The 23,152-nt window shown below is 57.5% G+C and overlaps 2 protein-coding genes across 7 annotated transcripts in view; one reads left to right on the top strand and one right to left on the bottom strand.

Moving 5' to 3' along the window:
- Positions 1–443: 443 nt before the first annotated feature.
- Positions 444–18,512, top strand: LOC127586918 (NACHT, LRR and PYD domains-containing protein 3-like). Of its 5 annotated transcripts, XM_052044971.1 has the most exons (8): positions 444–1,129; positions 2,423–2,691; positions 5,039–6,701; positions 8,762–8,848; positions 15,176–15,259; positions 16,261–16,344; positions 17,275–17,399; positions 18,026–18,210. In XM_052044971.1, exons 1-8 carry the CDS (start codon positions 1,068–1,070, stop codon positions 18,067–18,069), a joined length of 2,418 nt encoding a protein of 805 aa, XP_051900931.1. In that variant the 5' UTR covers positions 444–1,067; the 3' UTR covers positions 18,070–18,210. The 5 variants fall into 5 exon arrangements, with proteins under 5 accessions (XP_051900931.1, XP_051900909.1, XP_051900939.1 ...); XM_052044949.1 differs by lacking the exon at positions 17,275–17,399 and having other exon boundaries at positions 18,026–18,512; XM_052044979.1 differs by lacking the exon at positions 15,176–15,259.
- A 205-nt stretch (positions 18,513–18,717) lies between these two features.
- LOC127586948 (phosphoinositide 3-kinase adapter protein 1-like) overlaps positions 18,718–23,152 on the bottom strand; it is a 47,169-nt gene continuing 42,734 nt past the window's right edge. Inside the window, exons 10-12 of one of the 2 annotated variants that reach the window (XM_052045003.1) lie at positions 21,633–21,692; positions 20,517–20,578; positions 18,718–18,823 (exon numbers count right to left, since the gene is read on the bottom strand). In XM_052045003.1, the coding sequence (XP_051900963.1) occupies positions 18,782–18,823; positions 20,517–20,578; positions 21,633–21,692 (164 nt within the window). In that variant the 3' untranslated portion in view covers positions 18,718–18,781. Of the gene's footprint in view, positions 18,824–20,427; positions 20,579–21,632; positions 21,693–23,152 lie in introns of those variants that run through there. The other variant, XM_052044993.1, reaches the window with a different exon arrangement.

Genomic DNA, 23,152 nt, shown 5'->3' with positions numbered 1-23,152 from the left:
AACTGTTCTGGGAACACACTGGGCCTGAGCTCTCATCATCTCACCTTTGGATGAGTCCCACAGGTCCACTGGAGACCAGTCTGCAAGTAGCTGCTCCCAATCCATTTTTCCCAGGTCCAGTCTTATGGAGATCAACGTTCCCTGGTCTGTGCCAAGGGGCGCACTGTTCCTCGATGTAGCCACCACAAAGGATCTGTGGGGAAGGACCACAGTCCAGGGTCCTGACCCCACTGACACTAAGGACCTGGCCCAGGGTAACAGCCTCTCAAACACTTCATGGTGAACTGTTTCAAGAACATCGGGGACCCGGGGTGGAGGGTGCTGCACCAGGCTGTGCCGTGCAACCATTTTCTGAGCCGGTTCACCGACACCCTGGCCACCTGTCACTTCTGCGGCCGGGAGGAGACGGTGTACCACGTGTACATGGACTGCGAGAGGTTGCAGCCCCTCTTTGCGTATCCGAAGGGGCTGCTGCTCAAGTTCTAGCTGCACTTCAGCCCGACGCTGTTGGTCTACGGGCACCCGGTGCAGCACGGGGCAGGTCGTGCAGAGGATCTCCTGGTGGGTTTCCTGCTGGGCCTGGCCAAGCTGGCCATCCACGGGACGCGGTGGCGGGCGTTCGAGGGTTCCGGCCGGTCGGCCTGCCTGCCCGTCTTCCATGCTTACGTGCGCGCGTGGGTGTTTTTGGACCGGGAGCACGCGGTCTCCGCGGGCACCCTGGTTGAGTTCCGCTCTGGGTGGGCCCTCAGGGGATCGCCTGTGTCATGGACAGTACCAATGCCATTCTTATTTGAAGTGTTGGGTGTTGCTTTAGCAGGAGTAGTGCTGCGTGTGTGTGTCGTTAGTATTAGTCTGCGTTCTCTACTGTAGTATGTCGTGGCTTAGTTTCTTCTTTTCTGTATTCGACGTCGTGTATTGACACTGGTTGTCCGTCTGCAGTGCTTTTAGCGAATAAACGTTTATATCAAGAAAAGGGCAGTAATTGAGGAATCGTCGCGCTGTGGGAGGGCGGAGCCGGTGTTTCCGCTCGGGTTGCCGGAGCCGGAGCCGGAGCCGGAGCCGCGGAGATGGAGCGGGACCCGGGCGGCGAGAAGGGGCACCAGGTGCCCGGGACGGGACCGGCGGGCCGGTAGGGGAGGGGAGGAGGAGGGGGGAGGAGGACAGGGGGGAGGAGATGGGGAGGGGGAGTAAGCGACACTCGGGACAAACAACGGCTTAAAACGAGCAGCGGGCGGGGAGAAAGTGAGGGGGGAGGTCGGTGGGTGGCGAGCAGACGGGGTGGGGGTGGGTGGAGGGGTGTAGGTGAAGGGAGGGAGTGAGGATTGGAGGATGAGGTGTTAACTCTTCCTGTACCACCCGTGAACTGTGGTCGGGCTGAGGACGGGGTTCGAGGTGTGAACCTGTCCTCACCAGGAGCGGATCCTCCGTAACCCCGAACCCCAGCCAGCCAGCGGACCTTGTGTGAGGGGCCGGGTACAGAGGAGCCCCGTGACCCTCAGGAGCTCCTTCACCGGGGTGGGTGTTGTAGACGTGCCGGCACACACCATGTTGTGACTCAAAACAGTCACACTGTCTCGGCACCACTGGTGGTACTGGGATCGCTGGGTGGGTTAGAGGGGAGACGCTAGTCTGGGATGAGGGAGGGAGATGGAGAAGCCCTCCCCGTGTCGGGTTACCACCTGCTGCCGGGGAGTCCGATTTGGCTGGATTGCTTGTTTCTGACCAGCCCAGATGTGAAGGGCTGAATGGCCTTATTCTGTGCTGTAACCTTCCTGCGATTAGATCGGTGGTGATCTGCTTGAATAGACGCAGGTGCCTGAATGTCTTCACCTGTTCTGACAACAACGCTTCTCAACCTCTGATCCTAAGGAGACCGCGGCCGCTGGAATCTGCAGAACACACAATCTGCTGGAGGGACTCAGCGGGTCGGGCAGCGTCTGTGGGGGAGGTTTTGACTCCTGGTGCAGGTTTGGACCCGAAACGTTGATAAGTCCTTTGCTCCCACAGATGCCACCCGACCTGCTGAGTTCCTCTAGCAGACTGTATGTGACCTTTGATCCTAATTCCTCGAACTCACTTTCTGGAGTATCGCTCCCACTTAGCTCTGTGACACTGGGGAGGTCTGTGCTTTCCCCAGGGCCCAGGAAATGTGGTTCCTGGATGAGACAGTCCGCGATCCCAACTTCATCCCTTCTCAACAACAACAAACGGGGATTGCTGGAAACGCTCACCTGTGGAGAGAGACACCTAACGTTTTAGGTCACAGAACTGCTTCCCCTGCAGCTTCTGGTACCACATGCACGGACATCTGTCTCTCTGTAGCACCGGCTGTGAATTGCCGAAGAGGTTGTGTTTAACCCTTTGTGGGAAGGGAACCCTGCGCCATTTCTGCTCTGATCGAGCTCCTGCTTTGTGTCGACAGAATTCCTGCTCTTCAGCGGCTGCGGAGACACCGTGTGGAGCTGGTGGACGAGCTGCCAGAGCGAGTGGATTGGATCCTGGACCGAGCCCTGCAGATGGACCTGATCACCAAGGATGACTACGAAGATGTGAAGTACGTGCCCGGCCCCCGCAGGAGAGTCCGTGCCCTGCTGGACATCATTGACTGCCGTGGGGACCTGGTGGCCGATGCCTTCAGCTCTCTCTTTTCCAAATCCGGAGGTGTTGCTGACACAGATACTGGGTCAGGCGGTAAGTGATTCATCGGTCAAGTCGAGTTTATTGTCACGTGTGTGCACAGCTGCATCACAGGCACAGAGCATCAGATCAGCTGCATCACAGGCACAGAGCATCAGATCAGCAGCATCACAGGCACAGAGCATCAGATCAGCTGCATCACAGGCACAGAGCATCAGATCAGCAGCATCACAGGCACAGAGCATCAGATCAGCAGCATCACAGGCACAGAGCATCAGATCAGCTGCATCACAGGCACAGAGCATCAGATCAGCAGCATCACAGGCACAGAGCATCAGATCAGCTGCATCACAGGCACAGAGCATCAGATCAGCAGCATCACAGGCACAGAGCATCAGATCAGCTGCATCACAGGCACAGAGCATCAGATCAGCAGCATCACAGGCACAGAGCATCAGATCAGCTGCATCACAGGCACAGAGCATCAGATCAGCAGCATCACAGGATAAACATCAACTAAACATATTCAAGACTTACAAAAGAAAGAACCAATTGGAACAAAACAGACGAAGTCCACTGTGGTGCAGAGTGGTCCCAGTGTTGCTGCTCTGAGGCAGTGATTAGGGCTGTGCCGGTTGGGTCAAGAACCGAATGGCTGAAGGGAAGTCACTGTTCCTGAACCTGGTGGTGTGGGACTTCAGGCTTCTGTACCTCCTGCCCGACAGGAGCTGTGAGATCACTGTCACCCTGCCAGGGCAGAAGATCTTCAGATGGGAGAGGACAGGGTGGCAGAGCGATGGCAGGTAGTAGTGTGTGAGCTGCCCTAGAAACTGCTGTGATGTGGGAGAATGGGTACGTATTGAGATTAGACAGCATGAGGTAAGGCAGTGTGGCCTTAATGCTGGATTTAATCTTCCTGCTGATCAGGGTGAGCACAGCCTGAAAGACAGGGATCTCTGGAATTTGTTTAGAATACTTGTGTAAATAAGGAGATTGCAGACCTGTTGCCTGAGAGGATTCTGGGTTCCCAGAATCATGCCTTGTGATCCCCCGAACCCTGTGTAATGGGGGAAGGAGACCCCTCCTCACACACTCCCCACCCTTCCGCTCCCTCCAACACCTCCTGCCCCACCTTCAGTCACAGAGTGGTCAGTTCACCATCGAGCTGGAGGGAGCGTGTCCTGTTCACCCAGGACAGGGTCTCATCAAATTAACAATCAGAGCAAAGAGGAATGAAGCAAGTAACGCGCAGTCTGTGGGTGGCTGGGATCTGGGAGAGGCATGTCGGGTTACTGGCACCACACGAGGTGTCCTATCGTGGGGTAGAGATTTAGGGACCTGGGTTTGACACAAGGGCAGGCACCACTGGGATCAGTGGGATGGAAACCAGTTTCAGGGAGGGATCAGGAGATTGGACAAAACTGTGGCAGGTGGATTTCACTGGTGACAACCCCGAGGTTGTCAACTTTGGAGGTAAAAAAGGATAAAACAGAACATGTGACAAATGACAAAGCCGGCAGCTGTGGAGGTTCCGAGTGCCCGTGTCCATAACATGGACCCATGGATGGATGCAGAGGACTGAGTACATGGGGGGGGTGGGGAGGGGCTCCAATCCGGAGAACCGGGAGCACTGAAAGGGAGGAAGGAGGGTTGGAGTGCAGTGTAGGTTGACCAGAACTGGTCTCCGGTGAGGCCAGATGCCACAGAGGTATCCGCTGGAACCTTTGGATAACTCACAGGGGGGAGAACTGTTGGGGGTCCGGGACTCTCCCTCCAGCTCTCCCCCCACTCCGGCTCTGTGACTGAGGAGGCCAGTGTGGGGCAGGAGGTGTCGAAGGGAGCGGGAGGGTGGGGAGTGTGTGAGGTGGGGACTCCTGCCACCATTACACAGTGTTCTGGGATCCTAAGGCAGGGGTCAACGTTCCCAGGATCAGCCTGCTTCCTCCCCATGTGGAACTGTCGATGGGGGGAGGGGGACAGATGGTTGGGGGTGGGGAAGGGGGAGACGGTTGGTTGGTGGGAGGGGAGGGGGAGAGGAATGAGGTGGGTGAGGGGGAGTAGAGGGGAGGGTAATGAAGCAGTGGTAGGGGGATTGGATTGGGGCAAGGGGTGGGGGTGGGTGGGGAGTGGGATGGGGGATGGTGTGTGAGGGGAGTGGGTGTGGTCAGCTGATGAACAGCTCCTGGAAGATGAACCTCCCTGCCTACCATCTCCCTCTCTCCCTCCCTCCCTACAATCTCCCTCCCTCCCTGCCTACCATCTCCCTCTCTCCCTCCCTCCCTACAATCTCCCTCCCTACAACCTCACTCCTGCCTGCCCTGCCTACCATCTCCCTCCCTCCCTCCGTCCCTCGCGCCTTTCCCCTCAGCAGCTTAGCCAATCTACGTCTGTGTCTCGGCAGAGTACGGCACCCTGGTGAAGAAGCACAGACAGGTTCTGCTGCGGAGGAACCAGTCAATGATGCCCTACAACTCGAGGGTGGGAGAGAAGGTTCACCTGCTCGACCTGTTCACTGACCTACTGCTGGTCAGTGGACATCACAGCACGGAGCTGAAACGCCACCAGCTGTTGTCCCTGGGCCAGCAACGCATCCAGCTGCAGGAGGGCTGCCAGCTCGCCATCCTGCCCCAGCAGCTCTTCCAGCAGAGCCCCAGCAGGGTGCTGGTGACTGGTGTGGCCGGCATCGGGAAAACAGCACTGCTGCAGAAACTGGTGTACGACTGGGCAGGCGGTCAGTGTCTCCACAACTTCCAGGTTGTCCTGCAGCTGGCGTTCAGGGACCTGAACCTAATCGACCAACCAGTGAGCTTCAGGAACCTGGTTCTCAGGAAGAACGGCCATTTGGCCAAGTTGCTGGATCTGGTCTTTGAGGAAGCACAGAAGCTGCTGGTCGTCCTGGATGGCTTCGACGAGTTTAAGTTCTGCTCCATTGTGGATGGGGATCGTTACGTCATGGACCCAGATGAAGAGGCTCAGCTACCTGACATCATCAACAGCCTACTGCGGGGGGAGCTGCTCCCTGAGGCATCTGTGCTCCTCACCACCCGTCCCACCGCCGTCACCTACATCCCTGTGGAGACAATTGACCGCTTCGTGGTCATCACTGGGTTTTCGGAAAAGGAGATCAGGAATTTCTTCCTGAAATATTACCGGGATGAGGGTCTCAGCAGCAGGGTCTTTCAGCTGGTAAAGGAAAACCATTTCCTCTTCACCCTGTGTTTCATCCCTGCCTTCTGTTACATTGTGTGCAGCGTGTTGAAGGAGCAGGGGGCAACGGGTCACAACCAACCCAAGACAATGACTGACATTTACAGCCGCTACCTCACCATGCTGCTGAAACATCACGCCCGCCCCCAGCCACAGGGACCAGGGGCTCTCACTCAGATGCTACACAACCTGTGCAGGCTGGCGTACAGCAAACTACTTCAGCATGACACCCTCTTCTGCCAGCACGACCTGCAGGCTCACCACATCCAGCTCAATACCTTCGTCAACAGTTTTCTGGACAGAACCTGTGTTCAGGAGCCCGACTGTGTGGAGGGCATCTTCTCCTTTGCACACTTCACCATCCAGGAGTTCCTGGCAGCTCTTCACTATGTGTTGGAACCCCAACCTTTCCCGGACGTCCTGGACATGGACACCTGCAGGATGGACTTGGGATACTTGGATATCTTCCACCGGTTTGTCTCAGGCTTGTTGTCAGAGAGAAACCAAAGCTTGCTATCCAAGCACCTGGAGCTGGGGAACGTCACCAAACTGGAGGACTACCACATGTGGCTGCTGGAAGGAATCACAGAGAGCTGTGAAAAAGGGTCCAGCATTTTGAATCTACTCCATTGTTTGTTTGAACAGCAAAACCACTCGCTAGCAGAGAGGATAACCCCCAGAAGTCTCCACATTCACGTGGGGGACAACGTACTTTGCCCGGTGGATCTGAGTGTGCTGCAGTACTTCCTGGACCTGCAGATTGGAGATGTGGTGGAACTGGATGTGACTGCCACCAATATCAGTGGTGAGGGGCTGAGGACCCTCCAACCCTACCTGCAGCAGTGTGAGAGCCTGTGGTGAGTGTGCCCCCTGTGGCTCTCCCAGGGCAGGGCTGCTCGTCACCTGTCCACAGAGGCAGGTGGAACTGTTGCCACAAAGCATCTCCCATGGCCTCAATCCTGCTGTGAATCAATCAACCAGTCACACAGCTTCACTAACCAGTGTCACAAGGGGAATAAATAGCAGGCCCCTCCTCTCCCGCCAGTGACGCCTTCACACCACCTGCAGAGATTTGGGGAACCCGGGCCAGCGAGGGTTAAACTGTAAAACTAGGAGAACGGGACGGTCTCAACTCATCCGACAGTTGCCCCTCCTCCTGGGAGCCGATTGGCCACCTATCCCTTGCTGTGCCGCTGTATGTGGTAGTACTGGCTTGGAAGTTTTGTAAATATTTACATCTCGTCCGATCCCAGTACGTCCAGTTTTGGGGGTTAAAACACCTGTCCCTTTCACTTCAACCCGTTCTCCTGGGACCCACGTCACATCGTCCCTGCACTTGTGCAGGATTGAGCCTGGGCCGTCCTGCACTCACTTTCCCGGCTCCCTCTCCCCCACATTTCCTTTTTACTCTTTGACTCTCCACACACTCTCTCTGCCTCTCGCTCTCCTGTCCCCATTTTTCTTTCACTCCCCCTCCCCCCTCCCCTCCCCTTCACTCCCCTCCCCCTCCCCCCTCTCCCCCACGCCCCGCTCCCCTCCCCCTCTCCCCTCCCCCTCTCCCCCATTTCTCTCCCCTCCCCCTCTCCCCTCCCCCTCTCTCCCCCCTCTCCCTCTCCCCCCTCTCTCCCCTCCCCTCTCTCCCCTCCCCCTCTCTCCCCTCCCCCTCTCTCCCCCCTCCCCTCCCCCCTCTCCCCTCCCCCTCTCTCCCCCCCCCTCTCCCCTCCCCCTCTCCCCCCCTCTCCCTCCCCCTCTCTCCCCCTCTCCCCTCTCTCCTCCCCCTCCCCCTCTCTCCCTCCCCCTCCTCTCTCCCCTCTCTCTCCCCTCCCCCTCTCCCCTCCCCTCTCCCCCCTCTCTCCCCTCCCTCTCTCCCCCTCTCTCTCCCTCCCCCTCTCCCTCCCCTCACCCTCTCTCTCCCCTCCCCCTCTCTCCCCCCTCCTCTCCCCTCTCTCCCCCCTCCTCTCCCCTCTCTCCCCTCCCCCTCTCTCCCCTCCCCCTCTCTCCCCTCCCCCTCTCTCCCCCCCTCTCTCCCCTCCCCCTCCCCCTCTCCCCCTCTCTCTCCCCTCCCCTCTCTCCCCTCCCCCTCTCTTCCCTCCCCCTCTCTACCCTCCCCCTCTCTCCCCCCTCTCCCCTCGCCCTCTCCCCCTCTCCCTCTCCCCCCTCCCCTCCCTCTCTCTCCCCTCCCCCCTCCCCTCCCTCCCACTCTCTCTCCCTCCCCCTATCTCCCCTCCCCCCCCCTCCCCTCCCCCTCTCCCCTCTCTCTCCCCTCCCCCTCTCTCCCCCCTCTCCCCTCTCTCTCCCCTCCCCCTCTCTCCCCTCCCCCTCTCTCCCTCCCCCTCTCCCTCCCCCTCTCCCCTCCCCTCTCTCCCCTCCCCTCTCTCCCCTCCCCTCTCTCCCCTCCCCCTCTCTCCCTCCCCCTCTCCCTCCCCTCCCCCCTCTCCCCTCCCCTCTCTCCCCTCCCCTCTCTCCCCTCCCCCTCTCTCCCCCCTCTCTCCCCTCCCTCTTTCTCTCTCTCTTCCCCCTTCTCTCGCTCTTTCTCTCTCTTCCTGTCCCCCCCACCTTTGCCCCTCTCTCCTTCCTTCCCACTTCCACCAGTTCTCCCTGTGTCCATATCTCCTGCTGTGACCTTGGATATCCCGGAAGGATAGTGGGAGCTGGTTCAGAGGGATCTTTCCGATGGGGGCAAGGTTTACCCGAGGGTCTGAGTGGCCTCCTCTTGTGCTGCCTTTGATTCTGACAGGGCGTTGTGCTGGCTGTCTCTGACATGGTGTTTGCCCCACAGACTGTGTTGTGGGAAGGGGGCAGGACACGGAGTGAGGAGTTTGGACTTGGCACTTGGTACTCAATGAGATGACCACCAGAAATTGGCTGGACGTGTGGAAGTTTCGGACCCGTCTCATTTCTGTTTCCGGTTTTCCAGGTGTGGGGAGAACAAATTGGACTCGGAAGCGATTAGCTGCTTGTGTGAGCTGCTGAAGTCCCGAAACTACAGGCTGAAACTCCTAGGGTACAAACCAACCTCTCCGTTAAGGTGCTGACGTGGCAACTCGTCAGTGGGCTGCAAATCACAGCAAAGCCTGGAGCCGTTAGGGGTGGATCAGGCAGGGTCCTCGATTGAAACCCACTCCCCAATGCGAGCAATCCTGAGGCTGAGGGTTCAGATCTCCAGGGGACGGTGGCTTGGGGGCTCTGAACACAACGGCCATGGTGGGTGGCCTCTGGGGAGTAAGGGTCTTCGGTGAGGCAGGATTAAAAGGATTCAATTCACTAAATATACTCTAGTAGGTGTGGCAGAGCAGGTGGTGTGTAGGATGTGGGAGCTGATGCCATCCGTGGTGAACGCACTTACAGCAACCCTGCAGCTGCGAGAACGTTGGCTCAGGTTGATGAGCTGGTCTGAGCTTCGGACTCAGGCACTGGGGGAGTGTTATGATGTTGTGAGTCGGTCACACCTCTTAAATTAACTGTGGCAGAACCAGTCTGTCGAGGGGTCCGGGGGGTGGGCAGGGGCAGAGTAACAAGTGAGGAGGGTGTGGGGATCCAGAGGTGGTGCTGCATCTTTCGTACTTGTCCAACAGGGTCAGGTTCTTGCACCTGTGGGATAGTGGGGGGGGGGGGGGGGGGCAGGGAGGGTTGCGCAGTGTGGGGCGGGGCGGGGGCAGTGCGGGGTCCAGTGATCCCAGGGCTGCTCACATCAGCGAGAAAGAATGTGGTGGTTATGGGTAGGGTATAGTTGGGGACTAGAGACCACTCCCCACAGCTGTGAGTGCGTCCAGGAAGCTGTTACCTGCCCGATGCCAGGGGAAGGACATCTCCCCGGGGCTGGAGGGGGGACGACTGGTTGTCATGGGGACTATTGACAGACAGGACAGAGGAGGTGGGTCTGGTGAAGGAGAGATAGCGGCCTGGGTCCACGAAAACTAGGAGAGCCACAATGATGGCAATCTCTGCCTGAGCCACCTGAAAATTGGTTCAGTGAAGTCGGAGCAGTTCAGAGGTTGGTGTGGGGGACACACTGGCTCCATTACTGGGGAGAGGGGGAGATAGTATCTGAAGGGGCTGCTCCTCAGGTTCTGTCCCACGCTCCTGATCTTCAGTCACCCGGTGCAGAGGGGTGTGGGTTGCTCGGGGGATCTCTCGGTCGGTCTGCTCCTGGGCCTGGCCAAGGTGGCCATTCATGGGTCTGGACGGCGGGCAGTCAAGGGTTCTGCCTGAGCCAATTGTCTGCCCCTCTTCCAGGGTCATGTCCATGCCCATGTGTCCCTGGAGAAGGACCACGTGGTATCCACGGGTACACTGGGGGATTCCAGGACCGGTGGGTACCACATGGGCTCCAGAGTGTTGTGGGTAGAGATGACTGTGTTGTAATTCGAAGCTGTTGACTGTAGATAGTGTGAATCGTGTTGTAATGATGTGGTGTTGTAATCACTGAATAAACCTCCCTTGGAAAAGGGGGGAGTAGGATCTTTTCCATGGGACTGGCTTCCCTTGGGATAGGCCCCAGTCAGAGCCCAAGTTAACTGGAAAACTGGGAAGTAGATGAGGCTTTCAACTAAATAGTGTGGCGAGAGGCGGAGACATTTGGAAAGTTAGAGAAAGGACGAGACACTAATGCTGTGTAGGAAAGTGGGTAATGATGACCAGATTGTCAGCAAGAGACAGAGCGCACAAACAGGGCAATGATAGATGTCAAGTTGTTAACACGTCAGAACTGGAATGGTTACAGGAAGTTCAGTGGGGAAACAAAAGGAGGAAATGAGAGACAGAGAGCATCAGAGAAGTGATGTGGGCACAGAAAGCCATCCAAAAATACCCCTCAGGCACATGAAGAAGTTTAAAGGAAGATGTGGAACTGACCAAAGAGGAAATCCTCTCACTGAGTCAGAGGGTGAGCTGTTCAACTAGAACCTTGCATCAGTCCTCACTGAGGGAGAAGGTGCCTCTGGAGTATAAGCAAAGGAAGATGTGTTTGAAATTCTGGATGATCTAAAGGTTGATGTAGAGAATGTACTGGGGGGATAAATCCCCTGATCCAGGTGTGATGCATCCCAGGTTGCTGAGGTCAGTAACAGAGGGAATTGCAGCCAAATCTCGTTCCTTTGTTTTAGAAAGGCAACAGGGATGAAATAGGGAATCATAGACCGGGGACTCTTACATCAGTGGTGGGGAAGTTACTGGGGAGGCACAGCAACAGGATTTATTTGGAAAAGAGTAGACTTATTCAGCATGGCTTTATGCAGTGGAGACCCTGCCTCACAAATTTGACTGAGTCTTTGGAGGAGGTGACAAAGGCAAGGGGAGGGCAGTAGAGGTTGTCCAGATGGGCTTTAGTAAAGCATTTGACAAGGTCCCTCACATTATCTTAGTCATAGCGACAGAGGGTAGTGGTGGACTGTGTTTCCCTGGCGAGGTCTGTGACCAGTGATGTTCTGCAGGCATCAGTGCTGGTACCTCTGTTGCTTGTGATGTATATAAATGATCTGGATGAAAATACAAGTGGGCTGATTAGTAAGTTTGGAGACAGCAGAAAATTGGTGGCGCTGTGGATAGTGAGGAAGGTTGTCAAAGGACACAGCAGGATATGGATCAGTTTGAAATTTAGGCAGAGAAATGGCAGATGGAGATTTAGCTGGTGGACAAGTCGAGGTGATGCACTTTGGGAGGTTAAATGCAAGAGGAAAGTACACAGTGAATGGTAGGACCCTGAGGAACATTACTGTACAGGGAGATCTGGGGGTCCAAGTCCACATGTCCCTGACTTCATCGATTGGGGTGTTGAGTGTGAAAGTTGGGAAGTCATATTCAGCTGTACAAAACTTTGGTCAGGCCTCACTTGGAGTATTTTTCTGCATTTCTGATCGCCCCGTTACAGGACGTGGAGGCTTTGGGGAGGGTTGGGAGAGTTCACCAGGATACTACCTGGATTAGTGGGTATGAGCTAAAATGAGAGGTTGGACAAACTTTGATTATCTTCTCTGGAGCGTCGGAGGCTGGGGGGAGGCCTGATAGAAGTTTATAAAATGATGAGAGGAAGAGATAAGGTAGACAGTTGGAGTCTTTTCCCCAGGGTGGAAAAGTCATAGCCCTAAGGTGAGAGGGGAAAGTTCAAAGGAGATGTGCAGGGTAAGTTTTGTTTTACACAGGGAGCGGTGTGTGCCTGGGACGGGCTGCCAGGGGAGGGGGTGGAAGCAGGTACAATAGCAATGTTTAAGAGACATTTAGACAGACACATGAACAGGCAGGGAATGGAGGGAGACAGACCATGTGCAGACAGCTGGGATTAGCTAGATTGGCTTTATGGTCGGCACAGACATCATGGGCCGAAGGTCCTGTTCCTGTGCTGGACTGTTCTACGGTCTGTGATTTGTTAAAGATGAACAGAGCTGGACTAACCTCAGAATGTTTGACGAGGCATCAAAGGGGGTCAATGAGGGAAATGCAGCTGATGTGGTGCATATGACGGTTGTGGAGCGAGGCTGTACGGGTGGGTGCCAGGAAACGGTGGTGAAGGGTTGTTTGTCAAACTAGAGGAAAGTGTACAGTGGCGACTCCCCAGGGTCAGTACCAAGGCAGCTGCTTTTCTTAATACATATCGGAGGCCCGAACGGTACAGAACAGTTTCCAAGTGGTCAAAACTTGGGGGCTTAGTGAGCTCTGAGAGCATAGTCACCGGCAGCAAGGAGATGCAGAGGGGCTGGTGGAAGGAGCAGAGAGGTGGCGGACAGAACTTCACGCCAAGATATGCAAAGTGCTCCAGGAGAAGAAGAGACGATGTAAACAAGGAGGCAGAATTCCAAGGGAGGTAAAGAGCAGAGACCTTGGGATACTCGTTTATCATTTGTTGAACGTTGCAAGACTGGCTGAAGTGGCTAAACAAGCACATTGGGTCCAGGACTTCACAGGTAGAGGCACAGAGAGCAAGGAAATCACCGTGAGCGTTTATAAAGCACTGGTTCAGTCACAACAGGAATATAATGTCCAATTCTGGGCACCACACTGTGGGGAAGATGTGAAGGTTTGGAGAAGGTGTAGAAGGGATTTCCCAAAATGATTCCAGGGATGAGGGACTTTAGTTCTGTGGATGGACTGGAGAATCTGGGGTTGTTCTCCTTGGAACATTGGAGGGTGTGCGGTGATGTGAGAGAGGTGTTTAAATTGGTGAAGGGTACACATGGAGTAGACAGGAGAGACTGTTGCTGTTGGCGGAAGGTGAAGAAGGGGGCAGCGCGATTTTCCACAGAACCAGGAGGAAGGGCTTTCTCCGAGTGAGTGTTGGGATCTGGGATGTACTGTTGGGGAGAAGCACCCAACGGGCCTGTTCAAAGGGAGCTGGTCAGCTTCCTCAAGGGAAGAAGTTTCTGGACGGGCAGCGACACTGGATTTCTCCTACACGGGGCCAGTATGGATGTGATGGATCAAATGGCCTCCTCCTCTGCTGTAGCCATCCTGTGACTGGGTGAACGCTTTGGCTCCATCTTTCTCTGCATTTAGGAGCCATTCAGCCCCTGGACTCTTGCTCCTACATTCAGTGGGTTCTGACATCCTGTTACCCAGTCCCTAACCCGGAGAGCAACACCTACCCATCACCAGAGTCATGGAGCAATGCCAGGTTTTAAACCATCATTTGGCACGGCAGGGGTCACAGTTATGGCAGAACCTGTAGAGTGTGGGCTGGGAGCTCTTCCTCCTGTCTCACACTAAAGAGCCATTAACTGAACTCCCTTGTCCACAAGGTTACTGATGGATAAACTGTACAGTAAACCACCAGTTCATGGACGTAGAATAGTTCCCTGCCATGGAGAGCTGCCAGTCCCCCTGACCACTGACCCCTGACCCCTCCCACACTTGTTCCAACTCCGGGGAAATAATGGATGATCGTCAGATATTCCTGTTATCCACCCCCCCCCCCTTATCCATCAATGTGACTCGATCAAGAGCCCTTCAGTGTGAAGGGGAGCAGAACTGGGGGGACACTGGACGAGCTTTGTCCTTTGGTGTGTTTAACGGTGAACAGTGATGGGTTTATGGTGAAAAGCGATGGGTTTAAGGGTGAACAGCGATGGGTTTATGGTGAACAGTGATGGGTTTATGGTGAACAGCGATGGGTTTAACAGTGAACAGCGATGGGTTTAAGGGTGAACAGTGATGGGTTTATGGTGAACAGCGATGGGTTTAAGGGTGAACAGTGATGGGTTGAAGGTGAACGGCGATGGGTTTATGGTGAACAGCGATGGGTTTATGGTGAACAGTGATGGGTTTATGGTGAACAGCGATGGGTTTAACGGTGAACAGCGATGGGTTTAAGGGTGAACAGTGATGGGTTTATGGTGAACAGCGATGGGTTTATGGTGAACAGCGATGGGTTTAAGGGTGAACAGTGATGGGTTTATGGTGAACAGCGATGGGTTTAAGATGAACGGTGACGGGTTTAACAGTGAACGGCGATGGGTTTGTGAACAGCGATGGGTTTATGGTGAACAGCGATGGGTTTAAGGGTGAACAGCGATGGGTTTATGGTGAACAGCGATGGGTTTAAGGGTGAACAGCGATGGGTTTAAGGTGAACAGCGATGGGTTTAAGGGTGAACGGCGATGGGTTTAAGGGTGAACAGCGATGGGTTGAAGGTGAACAGCGATGGGTTTAAGGGTGAACAGCGATGGGTTGAAGGTGAACGGCGATGGGTTTAAGGGTGAACAGCGATGGGTTTAAGGGTGAACAGTGATGGGTTGAAGGTGAACGGCGATGGGTTTAAGGGTGAACAGCGATGGGTTTAATGGTGAACAGCGATGGGTTTATGGTGAACAGCGATGGGTTTAATGGTGATGGGTTTAAAGTGATGGTGCAGGCACCACGGGCAGCAGGTGTGAGCTCTGTCTCAGGACAACGTCGCTGTGCAGGCCTGCTCCACGTGTCAGGCTGGGTTACTGGTGATGGGGGGCCAGGTTAAAGCCAATGTGGGGGACTGATGTCGGACGCCATCCAGTCCAGATGAAAGGTCTTGACCCGAAGTGTCGACTGTCTGTCCCACCACAGACGCTGCTCAACCCGCTGAGTTCCTCCAGCACATTGTGTGTTGCTCCAGGTTCCAGCAGCCACAGTCTCTGCTGTCACTCCCTCCACGCAGGGACCGCCCTCCACGCAGGAATCACCCTTCAGGTCGGTGATGGGGGGAGGTGGCTTAACCTTTGGAATCCTCCAGCGAGCTGTGGGAGCTCAGTCATGGGGCATGTGCCGGCTGAGGATGGATGGGTTTCAGGGATGGGGTTAGTGTGGGAGGGTGGCGCTGAGGTCGGACCCAGCCGGCTCCTGACGCCCCCCCTCCCTCTCCCCACAGCCTGGGCTGGACGGACATTGGTAACGAGGAGCTGATGGAACTGTGCAGCGCACTGAAGGAGAACAGAACTCTCCAGGAACTGTGGTACAGCCCCAGACATCACACGGTTTACTGCCCCCTGTCTGTCCCTGTCTGGTCATCTCCTCAGTCATTGCTCTGGATGTGGGACTGACTGTTGATGTAAATCTCACCCACATCTACCTGTCTAAACATGAGGTGCTAGAGGAACTCTGCTCGGGTGAAGGGTCTCCACCCAAACATCGACTGTCTGTTTGCCCCCCACAGATGCTGCCCGACCCACTGAGTTCCTCCAGCATTTTGTGTGTTGCTCCAGATTCCAGCGTCTGCAGTCCCTGTGTCTCCATCTATCTGTCCGGTCTGGTGTGTCCCGGTCTGGTGTGTCCCAGTCTGGTGTGTCCTGGTCTGGTGTCACGTGGACTGTCCGGTCTGGTGTGTCCCAGTCTGGTGTCACGCAGACTGTCCGGTCTGGTGTGTCCCGGACTGGTGTTGTTCCGGTCTGGTGTTGCGCGGACTGTCCGGTCTGGTGTGTCCGGTCTGGTGTGTCCCAGTCTGGTGTCACGTGGACTGTCCGGTCTGGTGTGTCCCAGTCTGGTGTTGTCCTGGACCAGTGTTATCCCGGTCTGGTGTTGCGCGGACTGTCTGGTCTGGTGTGTCCGGTCTGGTGTGTCCGTCTGGTGTCGCGTGGACTGTCCGGTTGGGTGTGTCTCGGTCTGGTGTGTCCTGGTCTAGTGTGTCCGGTCCGTCTGGTCTGGTGTGTCCAGTCTGGTGTTGTCCTGGTCTGGTGTTGCGCGGATTGTTTGGTCTGGTGTGTCCCGGTCTGGTGTGTCCGGTCCGTCCGGTCTGGTGTTGTCTCAGTCTGGTGTTGTCCCAGACCGGTGTCCAGTCTGGTGTGTCCTGGTTCGGTGTGTCCTGGTTCTGTGTGTCTGGTGTTGTCCCGGACCAGTGTGTCTGGTGTTCCTGGACCGGTGTCTGGTCTGGTGTTGTCCCGGACCGGTGTGTCTGGTGTCCGGTCTGGTGTGTCCTCTCTGATCTGCCCACCCAGCCCTGCCCGTTGTGTTTTTCAGGATCGAGGGCTGCAGTGCCGACTACGATGGGATCTTGGACTTTGCCTCCGTTTCATCCACCAACTCCACCTTGAAGAAAGTGGTGTAAGTCGCCGAGTCTCCGGTTTACACTCGGAGGGGTACAGCACGGGAACAGGCCCTTCGGCCCACCCACTCTGTACTGACTATTTACACCAATCCCAGACTAATCTAATGTTTTATTCCCCCCACTCCCATCCACTCCCCCCAGATCCCACCCCTCACCCACACACTGGGGGCCGATTAACCCACCGACCCCTGCGTCTCTGGGATGTGGGAAGAAACCCACAGGGTCATGGGGAGAGCGTGCAAACTCCACACAGACAGCTGGAGGTTGGGGCTGAACTGGTTCCTGGAGCTGGGAGGCAGCGTGGCAAACCTGAGGGGCAATTAAACAAACCTGCAGATGCTGCAATTCTGAAATAAACACGGACGCCCAAAGTCCTCCCGAGGTCACTGTTGGCATTTCCATCCACTCGAGCTCCCCGAAGAGATGTCCAGACCTGTCCTGCCTCGGTGTGAGGAGGGGCTTCCTGACACCCCCCCCCCCAACAGCCAGCTGTGGTCCCTTGTTGACGATCTCCCACCCCCAGCACCGATGGAAAGAGCTTCTCTCGGTTCACCATCAAACACATGCTCCTCCGGCTGACCTCTCCACCCACTGTAGATCCAGTGGGACCTGCCCAGTCTCGGGGCAGCGTGGGCTTTGGGCCGGATGGGCCCACCCTGGGCACCAGGCTGCTTGGGGTGAGGGGAAGCCCCATCTGCCCGTGTGCTCCCACCAGTGGAGGGGACGGGAATATTCGGCTGACTAAAGGAACCTAGACTGCCCCCAATATTTCACAGCCTGGTGTTATGCTAGAGGGCAGTGATTGTCATGGAGACACAGCACAGGGAAACAGGCCCTTCAGCCCACTGAGTCCATGCAAACCAGCGACCATCTATTTACACCAACCCTGCACTAATCCCATTTTATTCCCCCACCATTCCCATCAGCTGCCCCCACCCACACACTGGGGACCTACTTAACCCAACAGCCAGCTCATCTGTGAGATGTGGAAGGACACCCTACATTGTCACTACCCGCTGCGCCACTGGGCTGCTTCGTTCAGACAAAAACAGTAAGTGTATGCACAGGGAGATCCCACAGGTGAGTCAGATGGTGGTGGGATCAGATAATGATCCAGGGAGTCGGCCTCTGGACCAGCAGACAGGGTGAGTGGAGTGTCCGGTCTCACTGTGGGCTGTGCCCTCACCTCCCTTGTCCTGCCTCAGGACCTGATGGCCCAGGATCACCTGACATGGTGCTGGGAGATCAGGGCTGCTATTCCCAGGGGACCGAATCTGGGAAACCAGGAACAGCGAACTAACCAGGATCACAGTGGCGTGACCGGGACGGTGGGAGCAGCTTCAACAGGAGGTTTCCGCAGGGATTGGGGGAACGTGTGAGAGCAGGGCAGTGGGGTGAGTGGGATCCTGCTGTGTAAGTTGCCTGCCTGGGATTTCCCTGGGGGAACGGTCTCCTTCCACACCTCAAGGTGTTCAGGTCAGTGGGTTAATTGGCAGCTGTAAATTACCCCAAGTGTGGGTGGGGGGGTAGAATCCAGGGGGAGCTGATGGAAATGTGGGGAGAATAAAATGGGATTAATGGGTGTTTGATGGTCAGCACGGACTCAGAGGGCCGTAGGGCCTGTTCCCGTACTGTTTCACTCTCTGCTGACCTTGCGCATGACCTCTTGTTCTTCAGGTTCATTGGCCACAGCCTGGAGGAGGGTGACACGGAGAGGCTGAAGCAGGAGCTGAGCCCGGCTGCCTTGGGGCTGATCGTGGCCGGATTCTGCGATGACCGCCAGCTGTGGCAGGGCTGGTGTGACTGGGTCCGCCAGCGGTGCTACACGTGCACCGACGACAAGCTCCTCCACTTCCTGCACAAAATCTTCCCCTGTCATCGACCCAGCAGCAGGTTGTGGTGGGTGCAGCAGTGGTGCACGGCGCTGCAGGAACTGCTGCAGGAACGCATCGACCGCTGCAGGCTGGCAGAAACACGCAGGAAGCTGCAGAAACTGCAGGGAACCATCAGCCTGCACTGCTGAGGGTGGGGGCTCGGACCCCGGGCACTGTCCCCCTCCCCGTCCCTGTCCCCACCCACGCCTGTGCAGACTGCACCAACCCCTGTCCTTGCCCAACACCCTGAACACTTCACCCCACTGATGGGCGGGATGGCAGAAAGGGGCTGAACGGCCTCCCTCAGCATTGAAGGGGGGGAAGGGGGTGAGGGGGAGGGAGTGAGAGGGAGGAGGCAAGGGGGATGGGCTGGGGGGAGGTGGGGAGGGGCAGGGGAGGAGAGCGAGGGGGAGGGGGGAGCAAGAGGGATGGGCTGGGAGAGGGGGGAGCAAGGGTAAGTGGGGGGGGGGGGACAGACCACACACACTGATGGTCCCGGGTTAATCTGGTTTTATTCTCTTTGGGAATTGGATCCAGCGTTGTCAGCCGGAGTTTTCCTTCATGTGGGGGGGGGAGACGGGAACGTTCCCAGGATCCCGACCTGTGGGGATAAAATGGACGTCAAACCCAATAACCCTGTGAGGTGGGGGGGTGGTGGGAGTGAGGGAGGGGTGGGAGGGAATGGCCGAGGTCCCACAGACTCGGACGGACCCCGGTCAGTGTTAATGTCCCCAGCCAGAACCGGGGGAGAGAGCTATGCCCTGCCTGGGGTGCCCCCACCCCCCCCCCACCTCTCCTTGGCTCAGGGAGGAGGGGGGAGGGTCCCACAGGCTTCGGTCACCGGTGGACGAGCCGCTGACCCGGATGGTTGGGCCGCTGCCCACACACCGGACAGTGACAGGCGGCGAAGGGCGAGGGGACTCACTGGTTACCTGGGGGGGGGGGGGGGGGGGGCAGTTTGTCGGACAGGCCACACCTTCGGGGGTGGAAAATACAGAGTGGGACTTCAGGGGGAAGTTGCTGCACACACACGCTCACGCCCCCCCCCATACACACACACACACCCACACACACCAACCCACACACACCCACACAACACACACCCCCCACACACACGCTCACGCCCCCCCCCATACACACACACACACCCACACACACCAACCCACACACACCCACACAACACACACCCCCCACACACACGCTCACGCCCCCCCCCATACACACACACACACCCACACACACCAACCCACACACACCCACACAACACACACCCCCCACACACACGCTCACGCCCCCCCCATACACACACACACACCCACACACACCAACCCACACACACCCACACAACACACACCCCCCACACACACGCTCACGCCCCCCCCATACACACACACACACCCACACACACCAACCCACACACACCCACACACACACACCCCCCACACACACGCTCACGCCCCCCCCATACACACACACACACCCACACACACCAACCCACACACACCCACACAACACACACCCCCCACACACACGCTCACGCCCCCCCCATACACACACACACACCCACACACACCAACCCACACACACCCACACACACACACCCCCCACACACACGCTCACGCCCCCCCCATACACACACACACACCCACACACACCAACCCACACACACCCACACAACACACACCCCCCACACACACGCTCACGCCCCCCCCCATACACACACACACACCCACACACACCAACCCACACACACCCACACAACACACACCCCCCACACACACGCTCACACCCCCCCACAACGCACACGCACACACACCCACACACACTCTTGCACACACACACGTTCACACTCACACACAGTCTCTCACTCAGACACACCCTCACCCTCACGGGGACAGTGGGTGAGGTGAGGTGTTGCTAATGGGAGTAATGGAGGGAATTGTGTATCGATGGGTGATGAAGGTGGGGTTGCCGGGGGTAGGGGTGGGGTTGCCGGGGCAGGAGTTCTGGGGTGGGGTTGCCGGGGGTAGGGGTGGGGTTGCCGGGGCAGGAGTTCTGGGGTGGGGTTGCCGGGGGTAGGGGTGGGGTTGCCGGGGCAGGAGTTCTGGGGTGGGGTTGCTGGGATGGGGGTAGGGGTGGGGGTGCTGGGGCGGGGGTGGGTGGGCTGAGGGGGATTTTGGGGTGGGGTGGGGGTGCGGTCTGGTTTCTCTGCTGGTTCACACCCACTGTTCACGCCGGTTTGTGGGGGGGGGGGGTGGGGAGTGGAGAGGGTCAGAGGCCAGCTGTTTCCTTACCCCAGGTGTGCGTCGCACTGGCGCGGGCAGACTGTAGACATCGTCTCTGCGTGGGTTCACGTCTGCAGGGAGAGAGTGTTACACTGATCCGCGGCACAGGCACAGGGGTGCGGGGGCCCAAGGGGTGACGGAGACGAGAGGGGCCCTGGGCTGTTCAGGCTGAAGGTGGAGGTGGGGGGAGCTGGGGAGGGGCAGGATGGTGGTGATGGGACCTCACCCTCTCCATGGCCCCACTGACCGCCCACTGACCGCCCACTGTGGGACCCCCCCCCAACTGACCACCCACTGACCGCCCACTGCGGGACCCCCCCCCCCCCCCCACTGCCAATGTTGAGTGAGTGCGGGGTGCGGAACCATCGCTAGGGACCATAGTCACCACCCCCAGTCACACCCCACACCCCTGGTCACCCCCCTCCCCTCCGGTTCCACAGCCCCCACCCGCCCCCCCCCCCCAGTCATAGACACACCATGAGGAATTCTCTCCCCGTTGCTCCTGGAACACCAATGACTGTGAAATGCAATAAACAGAGCTGCTTCACGTCCAACAGTTGTAAACTCAGTGGTTCAAACGTGACAGCCGTGTGGGGACGGCTGTGTGTGGGGACGGCAGTGTGAGGGCGGCCGTGGGTGAGCGGCTGTGTGTGGGGACGGCAGTGTGAGGGCGGCCGTGGGTGAGCGGCTGTGTGTGGGGACGGCAGTGTGAGGGCGGCCGTGGGTGAGCGGTCGGCTGGTGCTGAGAAATGACCGAAATTCTGAAGTAAACCATCTGTTGAAAATGGGGAAGAACATATAACGTGGAGTTTTAGTCCCTGCCAGCAGAGGGCAGTCTCTGCCAATGCTGGGCCCGGTGAGCACTGGAGGGACTCCCAGCCAGTGCTGGGCCCAGTGACCACTGGAGGGACCCAGCCAGTGCTGGGCCCAGTGACCACTGGAGGGACCCAGCCAGTGCTGGGCCCAGTGACCACTGGAGGGACCCTTGACCAGGGTGTTGGTCTGGTGAGTGGACGCTGCCAATGGCCACGGATGGTGTTGGGTCACTCAGCCGGTCAGTGCCCAGGCCACCTACCGGGGAAAGGTGTCAGTCCGGCTGCTGGCAGCAACATGCAGGCTCCTTACCTCTCGCCAGGGTCCCGTAGACCTGCTCGTCTGTCCCCTTGCCTGTCCTCTGCTGAAAGACTGAGAGAGAAAAGATCAGAATGTGCCCGGAGAATCCACGGGGAACATTGCCGCTCCAGGAGAACCCTCGGTGAGAATGTTGCCGCTCCAGGAACGTTGCTGCTCCAGGAGGGCCCTCGCCCACTCCCAGAAAGGAACCAAACCTCGTGCAACCATCCCCCCCTGGGTTCACGCAATGGTCACACGCTGCCCGTTCCAGCCCAACTCCCTCAGTCTGCCCACCACCCCCAGCCCAACTCCCTCAGCCTGCCCACCACCCCAGCCCAACTCCCTCAGCCTGCCCACCACCCCCAGCCCAACTCCCTCAGCCTGCCCACCACCCCCAGCCCAACTCCCTCAGCCTGCCCACCACCCCCAGCCCAACTCCCTCAGCCTGCCCACCACCCCCAGCCCAACTCCCTCAGCCTGCCCACCCCCAGCGTCCGTCCACTGCCTGACCCCAAACTCACGGCCCTGTCCCCGGCCCTGTCCCATGGGAAGGGTGGGCTGAAGGGCCTCACTTGGGACTGGCGTTGTTTGACTCGCTCAGGCGAGTTCAAACCCCCAAACACTCTCACGTACCAAGCGATTACACTCATTCCTTACATCAGCGGTTGGGGAACTACTGGCAAAGATTCTTCGGGATAGGATCTCCTCACATCTGGTATGCCCAGACTGATTTGGGACAGTCTGCATGGCTTTGACCAGGGCAGGTCACGTCTTATAAACCTGATGGAGTTTTTTTTGAGGAGATGATGAAGGTGATTGGAGGGGAGGGCAGTGGACGTGGTCTACGTGGACTTCAGTAAGGCCTTCGACAAGATCCCTCATGGTAGGCTGATCCAGAAGATGAAGCACAGGGGAGATCCACAGAGACTTGGTAGGGCCAGGTTCAAAATTAGCTTTTCCCGTAGAAGACACGGTGGTGGAACAGTGTTCTGACTAGAGGTCTGTGGGCAGTGGTGTCCGACGGGCATCGGCGCTGGGACCCCTGCTTGTGGGCAGTGGTGTCCGACGGGCATCGGTGCTGGGATCTCTGCTTGTGGGCAGTGGTGTCCGACGGGCATCAGCGCTGGGACCCCTGCTTGTGGGCAGTGGTGTCCGACGGGCATCGGTGCTGGGACAGTAAGTCTGCAGACAACATGAAAATTGGTGAAGCTGTGGAGAGTGCGGAAGGTTGTCGAAGGATTCAGCAGCAGCACTGATGTACAGGGGGATCTTGAGATGCAGGTCCACAGCTCCCTGAAAGTGGCCACACAGGTAGACCGGGTGTAAGGGAAGGTTTAAGGCCTCCTTCACCAGTCGGGGAATGAGTATAAAAGTTGGAAGTCACGTTGTAGCTGTGTAAAGCTTTGGTCAGGCCACGGAGCACCGTGTGCAGTACTGGTTACCCTGTCACAGGAAGGATGTAGGGGCTTTAGAGAGGGTGAGAAGAGGCTCACTAGGATGCTGCCTGGATTGGAGGGTATGAGCTATAAGGG

The sequence above is a fragment of the Pristis pectinata genome, chromosome 2, assembly GCF_009764475.1.
Source record: "Pristis pectinata isolate sPriPec2 chromosome 2, sPriPec2.1.pri, whole genome shotgun sequence".
Taxonomy (NCBI): Eukaryota; Metazoa; Chordata; class Chondrichthyes; order Rhinopristiformes; family Pristidae; genus Pristis; species Pristis pectinata.
This window is presented reverse-complemented; position numbering and strand designations above follow the sequence as displayed.

Coding starts and splice junctions, on each gene's coding strand:
- LOC127586918 (XM_052044949.1), top strand. CDS start 1,068: ATGGAGCGGGACCCGGGCGGCGAGAAGGGGCACCAGGTGCCCGGGACG. Junction 1,130..2,422: donor GGGACGGGACCGGCGGGCCG/GTAGGGGAGGGG, acceptor TTGTGTCGACAG/AATTCCTGCTCTTCAGCGGC. Junction 8,849..15,175: donor TACAGGCTGAAACTCCTAGG/GTACAAACCAAC, acceptor CTCTCCCCACAG/CCTGGGCTGGACGGACATTG.